Consider the following 19,004-nt stretch of genomic DNA (forward strand, 5'->3'; position numbering starts at 1 on the left):
GAAAGCTGTCCTAAACAACCCGTGCACCTACAATTAGTTAACGCAGAACACAACATTCTCCTGAAGACCTTGCATTCCACACACTAAATTTTTGACAAACATTTTTCAAAGATATGTGCCTGCTAACTTCTAAATAATTGGAATAAAGAGCATACTCTCATACTCTCGTAAGTTCAGGACTTATAATACAAGATAGGCCTCAATTCATTCTCTTTTCGAATAGAAGGGAATCATTTTTAAATTCCACGTAAAATCTTAAATCAGAGAATCAGTGATGCTTTTTCGTGTCCTCCTTTGAAGGACTGCTAGTCTGCGTATTAGGTTAGATTCATTAGTTTGAAAAAAAAAAAAAAAAAAAAAAAAAAAACATGACTCTGGACCTACTGTTAGAAAACTCTCTAACACAGTGATATGCATCTCTATATTTACATCCTGGACCAGGTATTGATTTTATAGAAACAGCTCAGGGAACCATAATTAAAAATCGAAGCTCAGGCTAAAGAAGAATTTGAACCTAAATCTTTCACTGCTTCAGTAACTCCTTCTGGGGTTCACTGCCATGAAAACTCAGGTAGAGGGAACACTGCCAAATCCCATCACCAGTTCAGCTTCACAGACCCTCATTGGGATCTTGGACCTTACCTTTACTTTTTGGCTGTTTAGACTGGTCAAAATAAGACTGAAGAAGATGGTGACTGAAGAAAAAAGGACTTTTTTTTTTTTGAAAAGGATATTGAAAATAGGAAATTTCATGCAATGCAACTGTAGAATTCATTTTAAAGAACAAATTGGCTGTATTGCTCTGTGTAGGACAGCAAGAAATATCTTGAATTCTCAGTGAAAATATAAAAGTGAAAGTATCTAAAATACTATTTTTAAGCATTACCTGTCCAGTGATTCATCTCTGAGTCAACCAAAAGCCATATGATTTTATTAGTCCAGCACTGAGCTGAAGTTAGTATATGCTGCTTCTCAATGAGGCTTCAGGTGCCAGAATGGCTTCAATTCTTTGGATCCGCTTGCAGTGTAGGCAAAGAAAACTCCTCTTGTTGTGAGATGGTCAGAGCGAGGTTGCACCTTGCCCACCATATTTTGCTCCAAGAAAAAAAAAATACCTAGATTTAGTTTTATTTTCTTATGTGGTAGAAACACCAGAGATCAGTCCCTAACCTTGGAGGAACTAACTGCATTATGGTATTGTCTTGACTGCTTGGCTTGGAAAGGTTAAGGCAGGGTAAAGTAGGTGCCAAAATATGATGTAAGTGAATCTGCTAGCCCAGCTAGAGAAAGCAATCACTAAAGACAAGAAGACTGCAGCAGGAGACGTCTGCCTCTGCTCTTTCGAAATCAAGCATTCAGCTATATATTTAGAGCCGTGAAAGAAGATGCTTACCTTACTGTGGAAGAATGATAGTATTTTTTCTTAATTTCCATTTAAGACCCATCTAAGTGGGTCTGTTTGCAATGGACTTTCCTTATAAACTGAAAGTTTGGGCAGATTTCTCTTTGTTCATTGTCCAAATATGTCCAGGTGATAGGATGTCTCTATTGGGGCTTTACTCTTTATCCTCAAATTTTAGCTAGAGCTAATCATATGACACAGACATGAATCCTTCTTCTAGTGTTCATGTCTGTCAGTCAGTTTAAAATACCATCTTACATATAAAGATGTCTGTATCCTAGTATAAATAAGGTTCTGTATAAAATACTTTAAATTTATGTGTGTTGGCTTCATTTTCAACATATTGCCCTGTGTTAGTCTTTCTGTCTTTTAAGCAGATTTTTGCGTTTCTGTCTACTGTTCCGAGCTCACTGTCTGGTATTTAAATATTGCCTAAATAGATGAATTCACATTCTGTCTTCAGTAATACTCTTGTGTGTGAGTGTTCTTTTCTTTCTTTATCTGTTCTTTGCCCAACATACATTTATTTAATGATTTCATAAATGCTAGAAGAAAAAAAAATGCATCACAGACTTAGTGTCTAAGTGGTACTTCATGTGAAAAGGAACTTCAAAAATATCTAGAGGGTTAAGGGATAACATTTTAGCTGAGAGTGTAGGCCTGGTTTGGTTCTCAGTAGCACAGTCCACAAGAATGACGTGAGTCTTATATAATCCTAGGTCGCTGTGCTCTATAGGGTGGGAAAAAAGCAAATCTATTCAGTTGAATTATTTTAGATAACTAGTATAGAATTTTACTGTTCAAAAATCCTGTATCAAGAAGGATTTCCCCAACACTATACCCTAGATAAAAAGACTAAAATCTTGTTTTTTGTTGGTTTTGTTAAATGTAGGTTTCTTTCCACTTGGCCTTTGCTTTGAGCCCATACAGACCGCTGGCTCAGTTTTTCTTGAAGAACACAAGAACTGATTTCAAAAATTTGCAAATAAAAAAGCATGATGAACTTTTGGGCAGCAGCAATTGTAACTATCTTTTCCATTGGTTTCACGACTATTTTCCTTTTTTGTTTTGTTTTGTTTTTCACTTGATGATATTTGATCTATCAGAAATTTATATTCAGCCAAGAATGAATTCCTAAATATGAATGTGTATGCTTGTTCTATCTTAAGTTTTCCTTTGAAGTGTAGACATGTAATAGACATTAGCGCATGATGTTGTCAAATCCCCCAATTCTTTAAATGACCATCAATAGAATTACTTTTTACAGATATACTCCATTTTTCACTACATTTTGAGTTTACTATAGATGGAAAAATTCTTATCTAAGACTTTATGAAACTTTGCAGCTGTTTACTTGGATTGTGTTTAGCAGTAGATTTCGTGAGATACCTTGGTACGTTTGCTAGGCTAAGTACCAGATAAACAACACAGGTAATGATTGTGCTAGCACAGACACAGATTTATAGAACTATAGACATCCATTAAATAAATAATATTGATAATTATTAATATTGAATATTCCAATATTCAATGGTATTTATGTGAGGAAGCTTGAAAAGATGCTTGGCTGATGTAATCATGCACAGATTCTAATTTCTTGTTTGCTTGGCTGATGTAATCATGCACAGATTCTAATTTCTTGTGCATATGTTAATTATTATTAATTTGGTGTGAAGGATATAGCTGTATTCAAAAGAGAACTAACTGTCCTGAGCAGTTGAAACAAAGAGTAACTTTAATGGTTCAATTATGTTATTCCTGAGCATGACTGTTGTAGCAGGGTTGGATATTGTCTCTCTTACAGCACATTGTTTTTTAATAACCTGCACTTTTGAACAAAGCTACCTTCCCATCGTCCTTTTACTTTGTGGAGGGGGAGGACTTCATTTTTTGCTTTATCTTCAGTGAATATATAGGAAAAAATTCCTTGAGCTTCACTGATCTGAGTGCTGCCCATTATGAAAATTTCTATAGAACTCCAGAATGTGTGCGAGATATTGACTTTAGGGAATCTATTAAATTTTGAAGCTTGAAATGTTCCCTAGTTTAATTTATGATCTGTAGAAATATGGGATATTCATTCAACTCTTAGGAATTGCATGTGTGTGTCTGAATTTATCATTTAGTCCATACAGGAGATATGGTCAATACTGACTAAACATTTAAAATATATACCTCAAGCTACTTTTAGTTTGAAGTGTCTGTAGCTTAAGCACTGTTAGACTACATGAATTTAGAACGAGTCAGCGATCTCTGTTCACTTTTTAGTGTGAATTCCAGACAGCAGAATTGATAATGACAGCTTTCTCTTCCTGCCTTTCCCTCCCCTTTTGATCATGTTGTGTGAGCATGCGTGTGCATGTGTCTGTGTGTTCATGTGTATTTATATAAGATTATATGTCATTTTTCTCAAATATATTATTTTTACTAAAAATATAAAAGAGTGATTGGACAGAAAAATGTGCCCAAGAGCCACTAATAGATTTCAATCCTGTCTGCCTGCTGCTCTGTTTTGCACCAAGTCAAGTCTTTTTTTCTTTTTTTTTTCTTCTCCAAAGCTGATAATTGAAAGGCCATCTTGTTCTTACAGAATGGTTTTGCTGTTGTAAGGCCCCCAGGCCATCATGCTGAAGAATCAACAGCCATGTAAGTACCAGGGAATATTGCCCATCTTGGAGCACTAAGGTTACTGGCAATCACCTGCATTGTGCATGTCTCTGAAGAACTGTAATTGTTAGCAGATGACTGAAAAGGCTTTCTAGGTACTCCCAGAAGCAGATTTATGGCCTCAGAGATCATATAGCATTTTTTTAAATGCTCTGAACATTATTTATAACTGTTTTCCTGACTGATTTGCTTTCTTATTTCTCTTCTTCTCTATTCCACAGGGGGTTCTGCTTTTTTAATTCGATTGCAATTACTGCCAAATACTTGAGAGACAAGCTAAATATAGGCAAGATATTGATTGTAGATCTGGTATGTATTCTTGCAAGCACCATACTTTCAGTGCATCTAGATGAAAGATAATGAATTTGTATTTATACATCAAGTTTTCCTGCTTTTAATACCTACAAGTAATAAAGGTGTGCATTTCCTCTGATTTTGGGAACTCATTAAAGCCAGGATGGCAGTACTGAAGCCATAAACATCTATGTTTCACTTTAATGGTGTTAACTGCAATTTAATGAGAAGAAGGCACAGATCAGGGCAACTTTTATGGTCCTTAAATGAATTGATACTTCCACCGTTAAAATAACCCTACAGAACCCAAGTTTACTTTTCCCTACAGAATACAAACTTTAAATAGTCAGATGTGCTTAAAGAATGTTGTTGCTTTGGTAACCAAATTGGCCACTTCCCCTAGCGAGCAGTGATTCGACTTGTTGTGTAACTTCGATATTATTAAACAAATCAACAGGTCATTCCCTCTAAGAAGTTTTTAAATCATGTATGCCAGTTCTTGATGGTTCCCTGAAGGAAAACTACGTGATTAAAAATCAGCTTCATTGGATTAGTCTTGTATTTTAATAGAAGGCATTCTTACACAATACTTAATAGGTTTAACAAATGGATTATTTAAATGCAGATGACATTTGGCATGTTGTCTATATTATTTTCATGAATAATGAATTGGAGCTCTGCCTTGCACTTAAAGGATCAGTCCAATCCACAGCCCAAGGAAAGTTGAATGCTGATTTATGAGCACCATTTTTGTTTTCCTACAGTTCACGAGGAGGTGTAATAGGGTGTCTGACAAAGCATAGACAGGAAATGAACCCTGGCATCAAAACCTAACCTGTTACATCTGCACTTAATTAATTTTTGCAGGTGATAAAAGATTTAAAGACAAAATATGTTAAAGGGTTTTTGAAGTGCAGGGCTTAATAGTCTAAATCTTGTTCATATCTGCACTCGTAATTAAATCTTATTGTGAAGTCATGGCCTTACCATCTAGCACTTTTGTTCAGTTAAACACGCATACTGGTTGTTGAAGAGAAGCAGAGAAAGGGCGAGTGTGAGAGAAAGAAATAGCAAGTGAAAAATGAACAGTAAAATAAGTATATGGAAAACTTAGATATGCTGGGGAAGTTTTTCAGATATTTCCCAGTCTTTTACTATCACCTAGGAACACAGTAATCGACTGCAAGAAACCAGTATTTGTGAAAAAAATCACTTCCATTGTGTGCTGTATCAATTTGCTGACTTGAATCTTACAGTTCATTGAGTTTTACTGCAGTAAATGCTGGCCAAAAGTGAATTCTATGTTTATTCTTGTTTTTGAATAGAAAAGCCTATTCAACATTTGTATTTTGTGAATGTTTTTAGGTCTTTTTAACTCTAAGTGTTACATTCACTGAGTCAGAAAAAGAAATCATTTCCATTTGACCTGCTCAACCAACAAGTACTTTGGAATTCAGCTTCAATTTTGCAAGGCAAAACTAAATGTGCAAATCATTACCTGTGCAAATAATTACCTGTGAAGCTGCCTATCCTTACTTGAGAAAGTAGATAGGGAACACTCAGCCTCTCTTTGACTCTATCCCATTGGCCAGTGTAATTTGGCTGGTGAAAGGGGAGAAATATATGCCTGATACAGATTACTTCATTCCTGGAGCAGTTACAGTCCAGTCCCTAGTCTGCTCCATGGTCAGTGAAGTGATGCATAAAAATTCATTAGGAAAAGTTTCTTATATATGCAAACTATGGCTAAAACATAATCCAAACTGAATGAATGAATAAAGAAGCTAATAGTGATGTCTTTATGTCCATCAAAGGAAAACTTTGGGCACCCGAAAAAAAAAGAATGGAATTACAGGTATTAGACTGAAAATTAACCTTTAAGACTATATTTTGACAGTGAGTAGTACAGTGGGACCTCAGGCTGATTGGCAGCTATGCATGTTACTGCAGAGTTAATGCTAAAACATAATATTCAGTCCCATGCATTAAACTGCACTCTAGTTACAAATGAAAAGTAATCTTCATAGCTGCTACATGTGTTTATATATAAATTCTTAGCCTTTTAATTTTTAATCTTTCCTTATTTTTTTATGCTTAAGTAAAAGATTGGTCTGTCAGCTTTTCTTTACTCTTTCCACTATATGAATAAACCTCCAATTTAGAACTGAATTATACACGCTGAATGCATTTGATCTGCCACGGCCAGAACATATTTCACACATGGTGACTAACATACACAGTCTTAAATAACACAGATGTCTCTCTCTAATGAGAATTTATTGTTCTTCAAAAGATAGACATCCTTGGTGGAGTTAAACAGGAAAGCTAGTTTTGAAATTTGGGCAATCAGAAAAAGGCTCTGCTCTACTGTTTAATCTTTTGCTTGTCATTTGCAAACTTTTGTAGCAAGAAACCTAAACTCCATGCCATCACTCTAATGTGCACTGAAAATAAAGACTAATCTAAAATCACCAAGCATAGTACTATTTTGTTTTCAGGTACCTTCTTGTAGATAAATCCATATGATAGATTTTCATAGCTATTCAGATTGTGGGTGCATTTCTAGTCCCAAGATCATCCATACTTGCACATATGCTACTGTGTTCTGGGGTCTGTTTTAGAGTAAGCCGATGAGTTTGGCCCACAGATGAAAACTGATGTGGTTCTGGGGTTACTCAGCATGTCACATTTGAGTCCACTTGCCCCTCAAAAACCTCTAACAGCACACTGGTGATTTTCAAACCTCCATTAGCATTAGTATATGCTCCTCTCATCCCCCAATATGATTTCTACTGAGTCCCCTAACACTTTCAACTGAGAAAAGTAATCTTTATGATATTACCCTAGGTGGGTACCAGAGAAGGTCCAACTCAATATTGCAGCCTTAGTGAGATTAGACCAACCTAGAGAGCCCAGAGCAATATGGATGAAAGTAATGGACTACCTCAGCTGGCAAAGAGTGCAAGCAATGGGCAGTGCTTACTCTGCTGTTTGCAGTGTAGGTCTAACCTGAACCGTCCTGGAGTCTAGACATCCTGAGGAAAAAGTGACTATTGTTTTTCTAATACTAACTTCAGCTCAGACTTCATAGCATTTGTAAAATAAATACAGTTGGAGTAGAAATGTTGCTCTTCAGTGCACTTTTTCTATCCTCCTTCTCGTTTCTGTCTTAAAACTAGGAATCTTAAATGGATTGCCTAAAGGAGAATTGATAAAATCTTTAATTTTTCAATTTCTCACAAATCCCTGTGCATAAACTTACAAAAAAGTTTTTTCAAAAGAAAAAAAAAATCCTTTCAAAGGTTAAGTGGATTGTGGATTTTATATTTATTTCACTCATAGAATTTCAGGTATGCAATAATAGAACTTTTTTTTTAAGCCTTTATCATAGAGATGCACTGCTGGCATTTCTTTCTTATTATTTTGTTTAATGACATAGAATTTCTTTGCACTGAGATTATACACTGTTTGAAATATGAGCCTGGCCAAGGTCACTCCTTGATTGTGGAAGGCACCATCCTATCTACCAGATGATTTAATAGCTAATGAGATCATATTCTGATGTCTTCAACTGTTGCCGTCATGATTTTGCAAAAATGAAGTATGAAGTCCTTTCTGCATCTGGCATCTCTTTTGATGTGGATCTAACTGCTGAGGGACTGCTAACTGAACTCAATGTTTCAAGAAAGCCAATTTACTCAGCTGGTCGCAAAGCCTTTGACCTCAATAGTGGAACTTGGCAAATCAATGAATACACTTATGTTTAGTGTTCTGTCAAGAATTGTGAAAAAACTCTGTAAACCATAGATCCTTCTGCAAAATACTAGTTTGTAGTTTAAACATTAGTCTTTCTTCAGAGGCCAATGAGGCTAGTTAATTAAGCCTGAGGGGTTATGAACTGTTGGCAGTTAATAAGTCATAAAATTCCTCCATAAAACAGGATGCTAGATTCCATCACTGAGGCAAGGAGTACAAAGAGCCGGTGTATAAATATCTAATTGTACAAAAGGACTGGGATTTCTCAATGACTGCTCATCTGGAGTCTCCAGGGCACGCTCGCTATGGTTTCCTGATTTTTAGAAGCCAGTTTAAAAAATGAGTGCATTAAAGAGTAATTTGCCTGAAAGTTCAGGAAGTATGGGGTGGTGAAGGGAGGGGGAAAGACAAAAGGAGGGCAAGGGAGAGGGAGAGAAACAGAGAGAGAGAGAGAAAGAAGGTAAAAGAAAGCAGAACTGAGCTCTCTACACTGAGTTGGACATTATTACATTTGTCATCTGTTTTCTTTCTCCTTTAGGATGTTCACCATGGCAACGGTACACAGCAGGCTTTTTATACTGACCCCAGCATCCTGTATGTTTCCCTCCATCGCTATGATGAAGGCAACTTCTTCCCCGGCAGTGGAGCCCCAAATGAGGTTAGGTTTATTTCTTTAGAGTCCCGTTTTTATTTGTATCTTTCAGGTAATTGCATTGCGTGATTACCCCTAATTTTCTCGTCCTTCTCTGGTTCTTTAAATTACACCAGATTACCAAATTGTCCATTGGGATCGGGGGACCAGTGTAGAACAAGTGCATAACCCAGAGCAGTCCTTGTCAAACAAGGCTGGACTGATCTAACATGTTGTTTGATGTTTGTTTCTAAAGCACACTTGAGATTTTTTTCTTTTTATGCCCATTCCCTTGTTCTTTTTTCCTCTTTCCTCTTCTTCAGTTCTTCTGGCATTTTCTTCCCGTTTTTCAGGTTGGAAGTGGCCTTGGTGAAGGGTATAATATAAATATTGCTTGGACAGGTGGCTTGGACCCTCCTATGGGAGATGTTGAGTATCTTACAGCATTCAGGTTGGTACTTTTTTTTCTTTTAAAATTACAAAAGCTGGTTGTCGAATACAAGACACAAGTAACAACTAGCGCAATTCTGAAGAGAGGAAGAGCCATGGTGAAACTAACTTAATCTTGGTACTTGAAAACTTACTAGGGTTGATAAATGGTTTATCCAATTGTTGTTGTCACCCGATCAGAATGAAAATGAACAACAAAAACAAATAATAATAGTTTAATCATTCAGTCATTTTGTCATAGTTATATCATGCTGGTATACTGACTTTGAGCTACTTACTTCCCTATCTACAAAACTAATGTTCATGGTGATTAGTTACATGCAGGTGTAGCAGATACAAAGCAATGTGAAGTATGGTCCAAATCTAGCATTCCTCATCAACATGAGGAATCTCGTGATCTTACTATGATCTTCACAAATTTGACCAACTGGCATTTTATATATAGGATAGTAAAGTACTGGTTACCTAGAAGTAAGTAATTGTGAAACATACAAATAAGGATGATATGAAATATGTTATGCTGTATTTATTTGCTTTCAGTATCTTTCTGAATAAAATTTTATTCTTTCATAGGTCATAATCTTAGCCCTATTTTCATGGGACTAGTGGAGACAGAACAAGTTTTAAACATATTATTTTATACTTTCAGTAGTCCTAACTTACATATATCATTTCCTTTGACTGAAAAGTGGACATGTGAAAGGGTTTAGTGAGCTCTTGCCCCTCAAGATTGAGCAAATATTTTATATCCGAACACAGCCTTCTTTTAGTCAAAACTGACATCAGTTGTATAGGGCAGTGAAACAACTAACGTGTATCTAGTCAAATCCAAGACTTATAGTTCAAAACAGTTCATTTACCTTTCACAGCTTTTGACCTACATTCTATCAAAAATATTCCACAGAAAGTAAAAAACTCATTTCTGATCTTTTTCTGAAGCACTCTTTGGTAGTCCATAAAAAAGTACTCAGGGGATTTCATAACAATACAGCTGAATTCGAAATGTAAGCACTAAGGACAGAAATGGCCTAAAACAGTCATCGTAACATACTGGTTTTGTGAAATGGTTTCGACTTGTGTTTGCATCATTTGCTTAAACTTAAGAGTCTAAATAAACAGCTCAAGGCAGTAGGCTTCAGACTTTCTACACTTAAATGTTGCCTCAAGCTCTTTCCACAATCTGCCTTATTTTTTGTTGAATTTTTATGGAAGTGAGGATACTGGATGGTTCACATCAGTGGTTTAAATTCTTGGTTCATATTTGTCACACACCGATAATGATATAAATAACATGGAGATCTAACTTTTGGGCAATGCTGTTCTCGGTTCCTTGTTGCCACTGTTATTGTGACAACAAATACCTGGCTTAATAGCACCTTTCCAAATATGTTCTCTCCAGTCTAATGTAAGGAATACTCATGAACAGCTCAGAGTAGCTAATATTGCTGCAATACATATTGTTCTACTTCAGGGTTAAAGGGAATGCCAATCAATGTCAATTTCGTCTGAGAAAAACAGGACTTTTCAGAAAAACACAATTCATGTTAATTTACACACTGAGTAATTATTTGCAGTTATGCCATTGCAATGAGTGATTAATTACAACTCCTTTAAAGCAGATATGTTCAGTATAATGATTAGGATCCCCCTGTGAAAAAATGCTGATGGTTCAAAATTTGTTACTTTTGCTTTAAATGAATCCATTTAATCATGTAATTCATGCTTGCATTATGCAGGTGACATTAAATAACTAATTGCCATGTTAAAAATTGTATTTTCAAAAAATACAATGATAATTTCATTAGATACTGCTATTTTCCTTTTATCCAAATGAGCATAAGCACCAGTATAAGCTTCCCTTCTCTCTAAGCTACTTTTTTTCCTTGGCACAGAGTTTGGCTTTTCCGTTGTTCACCCTGGTGTGGATGATATCACTGGTCTGATATTTTTGAGCGGGGGTCAGTGAAGCAAACTACATAGAACTTTGAACTTTTAACACAAAACTCTGTAAATTATGTAGGATGGGCCAGATAGATAGTCATTTACTATGCATCTGGTCAGAATGATAAGAGTAGTGGTAAGTTAGTGATGTTCCTGTAAAACATATGCAAAAGGTGTGTAAGTTTGCAGAAAGATGGAGTCAACTCTGAGAACAACTGGGATACTTGTTTTTTACATCTTCAAGAACCTAGTCCTTTGAGTCCTTAGGAATTGCAAAAATTTGTGAAAAGCACCTAAAGCTCCCTATGAGGTATATATAACCTTCACTTTCTCACCAGCAGAGCTATAGTTTCTTCAAATTGCACCCAGCACATATATGAAGTGTCAGCAAACATGATGCTAGGTAGCTCATTACTGCTTGGTTGACTGTCAAATTTCACAGCAGACAACCTTCTGAATGACTAGGTCCACAGAAAAAGAGACCAAGCCCATTTTTTCTGCCACTCAAGTTTTGCTCATAATCAGGTGAATTTTATATTTGATATCATGAGCCCTGGTCTTAGAATGGAATCTATTTCTAGAACTGTAAAAGCATGTACATACTTAAGTAGGTAAAAATTTATGATTTTTAGCTGAATAAAACTTTAGGTAAATCTGTTTTACCTAAATCTTGTTGTGATTGCATGAGATTCCACCTCAATCTATTTCCTCCAAACCTTCCTAGAAAATATTTCTATGTATTTCAAGAAATAGGGATGTTCCACTTCCCTCCCCAGTTTAAAAATGCAGAGCACTTGAAGAAGAGTTAGAGGCATAACAAAGAAGAAACACAGAGAGTGTTTCCACTCTATCATGTTGAGAGAGTGCCTCCAATGGGCATATAGTAGGAAACGGAAAGAAAATATGGGTTTGCATCTGCCATTTTGGGTTCAGTGCTATGTGCAATTCTAATGGTACTAGCCAGTAAGAAGACTTCCATGTATAAGAATGTAAGTTTTTCCTTTTGTTTCTTTTGCCTCTGTTCTAAGAAGATGTTTGCTTATTTTAAATACAAGGAGGTAGTGAAAATAAGAGAGAGACACTTCCATCTTAAGTTTTCCATAAATGTTTTCTTTGATGTTTATTACAGCTAAATAACTGTTCTAGCTAAAAGAATCCCTCAAAAAAAAAGTCTCTTTTTAAATGGAAGCCACCTCTTCTTTTTCTTAGTGATGAGACAAAAGCACAGCTCTTTTCCATTATTCTCAAAGATCAAGGCATCCTTACCTCTGAGAGTTTTGTCTCATCATTCACTTTCACCTATATAATCTAAATTTACTTTAACCTCTTTGAAAGCAATGGAAGATGGTGGCTATCTTCTAAAATGGAGATTCTACACAAGAGTTTATGAGAATATAATCCACTAACTTCTGCCAACAGTTACAGGAAAAATAACATCCATGATCAACTACTCATGTTAAAATAATTATTTTCATAAGCTACACATTATACCAGATGTGCTCAGTAAAGGAGGCAGCAGACAGAGGCACAGGTCTGTATTGTACATGTGCCCATGTGCGTGTATGTACTTAGCGTTTATAGAGGACAAAAAGGGAGATGTGTTTTTATATGGCAGAATATAGCAGATGCAGGAGGAAACAAATGTGCGTGTTCAGAAGAGGGGGGAGACGCAAGAGACAGAAGGAAGTGGGGTTTGCCTTCCAACTGCTTTGCACTGCTTTTATTCAGCCAAGGAGTTGTAAATTTAGCTTAACCAGGCAGTATGCTCTGGCCGCTTTGCACCACTCCAGCGTAGCGTAAAGCAACCACACCGTATCAGTGAACCTGGCCACAAAGCTTACTTAAACTAAAATGTGTGTGTGTTTGTGTGTATGCTCCTTAGAAACATTAGAAACAGCTCATGGCAACATTAAGTTTTATTTTTAGCAGTCACATATATGATGTAAATTTAAGAAGGTGAGCAAATTCATGTGACGTGGATGATATTATGAGAGAATTAAGGGCAAAGTACTGCATCAGTGATTTTATTTAAAATACACCTAAAAAATACGCCAAAATAATCATCCTGTATAGAGAGAATTACAGTTTAAATTATGCTTGAATCCAGACTCATTAAAGGGTAAAAATGAAAGAACACAAAGGAATGTAGAAAATCTTCGCTCTTTCTGATGGTTAGCAGTGCTTGTTTGGGGAGAAAAATCAATAAATATTTTTGAATCACTGTAGTCTGATCTCTGATCAAAACATTAAGAAATATTCTTTATAGATTTTTTTTTATTTTCGTGCAATGCATAGCTATAGTTATTAGAGAGCTTGCACTGATGTATACTAACCCCACCCTTTTTAGTCTTAGTTCTTTATTTTCTGTTTTAGTGACATTTACTTTTGAATCTAATAAAAAGAAAAGCCTTTATAAATACATTTTTGCTCTTTTTCAAATATATTCTTTTTTAAACTCTGTTTCAACATTGGTATTAATTATGAATTTTCTTGACTTTTAAAGTTACAATGTCATACATGAAGTCTAAATAAGAAACTAACAGGAGAATTTCCTGTTTTATGTATTTTCATAATGTACACATATGTAGTATATATTCATATATATTACTTTATTTTTGCCCTAAATTTTGTTTTTTGTTTGTTTGTTTGTTAAAAATGTGGAGAGCAGCATTAATTTTTGTGTATCTTGCTTTTTTTTTTCTTCATTTGATTTGTGGGTATTGAGATCTTAAGTATGTGTGTCTAAAAAAAAAATCTTAAATCAATAGTCTTCCAATTTCATTAAAAGTCCATATGTTCATGTGTAGCTGAAGTTCACATTCTTTCCTTTCTATATTAACTATTATCTTAAATATATTTTCATTTCTTATATCACATCCCTTCTTATTTGTCTTCTCTTGAAATTCAATATTGCTGATCTTTTCAATATATTTTTGTTTAGAAATGTATCCAATTGCATAATCAATTTAATTGCTCATCTCTGAAGCTCTTCTATTTTCTGGAAATGAACAAAATGCACCACATGAGGGCGAACCATTGATTTATATTATTTCCAATATTATTATGGCTTCATTTGACATCACTGCTCTGCACTATTGTATAACTCTCTGACTGACTGGAAACATTGTTTACGATAAACATAACAAAAGAACTTGGGAGACAAAAACATTTTTTTTCCTAGCTATACCTAACTATACTGTAAAGAAACTAAGTAGTATATATCACTGGTATATAGTGATAACTATTAATGAAAAGGTTTTCATTAATAAAGCTTTTTAAAAAAGAAATTATTCTAATTATCTGTAACTTAATGCTGTTGTTTTTAGGACTGTGATGTCGAGAGGTCACTGATGAGGCTATGTTGTGCTAGGTTCAATATCTGAGTCGTGTACAAGAGGCAGAGGGGCATATGATGAGTGCTAATTAGCCACCATTCTTCTGCATTCTCATGACCAAAGCATTACTTGTGAAAGCCAGGGTTTAAATGCAGAAAAATATAACAAAATGGAACACAGTCATCTATCTATCTATACAGTGGTTTTTATAAGTATGTATATGTGTATATATATATATAGTTGTTTTCAATCACCCATAGCTTTATGCAGATTTGTAAGTTAGAGTGGCAATTCATTTCTGATTTTATCCCTTCTTCCTTGTGTCTTTAAAATAACATTTCAACCAGAAATTCTCTTTCTCCTTGTGTTATGGGAAATATTTCAGGAAAATTCAAAGATAACTAGACAAAACACCCATTAAAAATAAATCTTGAAAATTAAGATTAAAAGTTAAACTTAAGAGTTTCTTATGAAGTTTGCTTAGAATAGTATTCTTCAAGTGTCTTAGTATGTAAGTTTCATGTGTGCATATTAAATAATCTTGAAGATCTGTGCTTTTGCATAGGTTTGGAGTGTGTGTAATGTAATTTAGAAATTTTTCTACTATATTGCTGTTTCTTAGTTCTTCAGGGCACTCAGTTTTATGTTATGGGGATAGGGACAGAGTTTTCAGGAAATGGAGAAATAGGGTTAAAAGTATTTGAAACACTGGTATAAACAGCTTTTCAACATTTTGTTATACTTCAAAGTTCACCATAAAACTAAAACTGGCAACACTGTTTATATCCTGTGACCTCTTGTTCTTCCTACTTGTTTATTTTTATTTGGAAAATCCAACTTTTTCTCACCAAACTACTCTAAACTTTCACCTTAACTGTACTGGGATTTTTAAAAAAATACATATGAAGCTCCTTTCATTCACTGGGACTACAGAAATGAGATCTTTCATTACAGAAATTAATTAATGTTGGCTTACTTTTCTACAGATGCACAGTTTCTTTTATTGACATGGCAGAGTAGGAGGTGGAGGAGAAAGAATAATAAAATATGGCATGTGCCAAGTTTATGTGGCTCAAGCTAAAAACTATTTGATTAAAACCCCAAGAAATGCATAGTCTGTAGTTTTCAGAGTCCTGAAATGTACCTGAACTTTTTTCCAGTATAAGTGTTTTCCAAATTTTATCAAGCCAGAAAGACGAAAGAATAGAGGCAAATGGATAAAGAATTTCCATATTGTCAAATACTTTGCTGGAAAGGTGAGAATATGACCAGAAACATCCTGGAAGAAATTAAACAGCAGCAAGAGTACAGAAGATTTTCTTTAGCTGCAAAGTCCAAATATCTGTGGTATTTAGATGGAGATAAGTTTCAGGTCTGAATTAAAAGTTCTACAGCAACACTGAGCAATTGTGTAGATGTCCAGCCCCAATTTAAATTTTGTTGCTTTATAATAACTTTTGAGAACTACACTATAGCCTGTAAAAAATATCCACATGTTCTCTGCTGGAACAGCTCCAGACTGTAACAGAACCACTAGATTGCACCCTGGTGCTTTATGTATTGTTTAATTGTTTTCCTTTGGTGGATATTTTTATTAAAAGCCCATTATCCTGAATCAGACAGAAGTGTTGTTTCAAGAACAGCAGAAACAGAGGCCTTTCAGCTACACAGTTCTTATTCATGCCTTCTTTAGCTAGCTTAGTTAATGAGACCTCCACTATTCTTCTTTTAATACTTAAGGAAGAAAAAAGAAAAGGAGTTTTATTTCCTCTTTCAAATGCAACCAGGATTGCAAAGAAGTATTGTGGGGTGCACACGCACCTGTGTCTCTGTGTATGTTGGTGTGTACCTCCCGGGCACGGCTGTGCTTGTAGATGTCTTCATGATTTTGCGCTGGTAACTCCTTTGAGATATCTAATTCCAATGATTTTGTGTACCTCTGCTATGCTTTACCCATTAAGTAACTGAATGAAAAGAACGGGCCTTTTTCATAGAGGATATGTTCTGGTAAACAAAGCTCCAGTAATTCCAAATAAAAATAGAAAAATCTGTCCAGAGCCAGATTTTGAAATCGTAAGTAATGTTGAGTAGCACTTTACTCTGCCCTGCAAGTTCTTTCAAGGTTTCTGCATACTGGATGCAATTAGGGCCCCACATCTGAGGGTTTCAGTATGCCTTTAATTCCCCTTTTAATCTTATAAATATGTCTGAAGTTATGAAAATGCATATTCTCAAAAGTAGTATCTAATGAAAAATATTCAGGGAGGCCTGTGACTCATGATCATGCCCTATTAGCTTCTTGGGTAACCAGTAATCTCATTAACCAGTTACTAGAAAAATAAATTGTTACTCAATGTGAAGGAAGCCATCAGACTTCAAGCTCCTACACGCAAATTGTTCCTTACAGACAGTATTAGAAAAGTGCTCAGTCGTGCAGTTAGTTGTGATGTTTGTTGCACTTGTATTTTTTCATGCAAAATGTCATCTTTGTTCTATGAGCACGTGTGCTCAATTTTGCCCCTGCTAGGGCCAGGGTTAAGAAATGAATCAGTCACCTGTGTAATTAGGTAAAGCCATTCTAAGTTTTGCATGTCAGCATAATTTAAGGGATTATTATTATTTATACTGTATAAGTATTTTTACTTTTATAAGTATTGCATTATTATTATTTATACTGTATACTTTATACTATTTCTACTGTATAAGTAGCTTATTACAAGAGTCATCTTTCTGGTTAAAAGAGTTTCTTAAAGCAGAAGCTATTCACGGAGCAAGAATGGCAGAATCTGATCTTAGTTATCGTGATTACATGTAACAATTAGGCAAGCAAAGCTTTAAGATTGTACATAAGCCTTTTCCATTGTTTTCATGGCTTGAAACAAAATGAGCTTTTTATTTCAATTGATTGATTTGTGCACATTGATTAGCTGATCCTTATGTTTTCCTATCACAGAATTTGTAGTCATATCAATACCAGCTATCAATGAAAATACACTTATTAAAGCTATAAATCTATCAAAAATTCATGAAAAACTAAAATAAAAACATTGCCATACAGTATAAACCATGCAGAAAATAGGCATCTGCAGAGGCTATTTAGCACTTCTCCTATCTCATAGTACAGATGGTTTCTCACAGGTGCTAAGAAAAGTGAAGGACTAGAGGGAAGATGCATCTTTTGGTGTCTTTTCTCACTTGTCAGAAAATTCATTGATCTTTGCTGCTTTCTCCCTCCCATGCAGGATATGCATTACTAAGTAGAGCTGACTAAAGACAGCAGTTCCAGTAAGTAGCAACTATCCGTGGTTTTGACATGTGATTTTCTTCTACACTGGAACAAAACCAAAACTATTTGAAAGTTTCCAAGAAAACAAGTAAGTGCGTCTTTCAAACCCTTTCGTGACTATGTTCATCCGTATCCTCGTGGTGAGGATATCACTCTAGAAAGCAGAAAGATCTTAAGTGAAAATCCCAACCGTGAGTGACTGAAAACAATTTCTCATCCCTCATTCCTGCAAATAAGGGACTCGAACCTGACCTCATCACATCTGAAGTTAGTACCCTTGCTGTCAGGCTATTTGGATTTCCTTCTTCCCTCTGAAAAAGTATCCCTTTGGAAAAAAAAAAAAAAAAAAAAGTGATGCACATATACAAAATTATTTTGTTTTAGAAAAGAGTATAGTTGATTTAAAAAAAAAAAAAAAAGTTCTAAACTGGGGACTTTTTGGCTCCCTGTACCGGGGATATCATATGTTCCAGATTAACAAACGACAGTTGTTCAACCTCAGCAAGTACTTCCATTCCTTTATGATAAGGACTTCTCATTCTCTATGGTTTATTAACATCAGCTTTATCTTCCATCTGAATTCTGTGTGAAATTCTCTATGGAAAATGATTCACCTTGCATCTGAAAATGACAATTTATTATCTGCCTATTTACTGTGTAGACTGCAGGTCTACAAGAAAAAAATTACTACAGGCTTTATAAGGGAAAAAAAAGTGTTTAAAAGAGCCACCCACATTTTGATTTAATTCTTGTTAAAAACTGCATGCAAAATCAGAAAAATAAATGCTGAATTTGTAACAGCTTGAAGACTCTGATTTTCAGATGATCAGGAAGGCAATGATTTCACTCCAGCTCTATTTTCAGGTGGAGCACTGCTCAGAAGTATCAACAACTGTCCTTGAAAGTGATAGCATGCAGTGGGTGAATATTCTTGAGTTAATTTTGACTTCCTCCATGTCCAGTTCAGTTGTTGGTACCTGTGGTACCTGTGGGAAAAATCACTGAACAAAAATGGAAATGCTTATACTGTCCTTTGTGTCCTTGCAGAACAAGTTTAAGTAGTTAAAGTAATGGAAATAAGCTCACTTCCTGTTTTTTGTTTTCCCAGTGTTCCAGCTTATTTACTAAACATTGATCTTATTATACTGTTCAAGCAATAGCCTTTTAATCACTAGACATAGGCAACACCGCATTCTTCAAGAATTTCCTCTGCCATTTTCTTTTCCCATTTCTCTGAGTCAT

General features: G+C 35.2%; 1 protein-coding gene across 1 annotated transcript in view; it reads left to right on the forward strand.

The window, feature by feature from the left end:
• Positions 1-19,004, forward strand: part of LOC148592843 (histone deacetylase 9-like) — a 127,578-nt gene that overhangs the window by 27,047 nt on the left and 81,527 nt on the right. Inside the window, exons 4-7 of the mRNA XM_088533511.1 lie at positions 3,993-4,048; positions 4,291-4,378; positions 8,658-8,777; positions 9,104-9,201. Of these exons, the coding sequence (XP_088389637.1) occupies positions 3,993-4,048; positions 4,291-4,378; positions 8,658-8,777; positions 9,104-9,201 (362 nt within the window). The remainder of the gene's footprint in view (positions 1-3,992; positions 4,049-4,290; positions 4,379-8,657; positions 8,778-9,103; positions 9,202-19,004) is intronic.

Source organism: Tinamus guttatus, unplaced genomic scaffold, assembly GCF_059628265.1.
Source record: "Tinamus guttatus ecotype Peru unplaced genomic scaffold, ASM5962826v1 Tinamus_guttatus_pri_ptg000503l, whole genome shotgun sequence".
In the NCBI taxonomy this organism is placed as follows: domain Eukaryota; kingdom Metazoa; phylum Chordata; class Aves; order Tinamiformes; family Tinamidae; genus Tinamus; species Tinamus guttatus.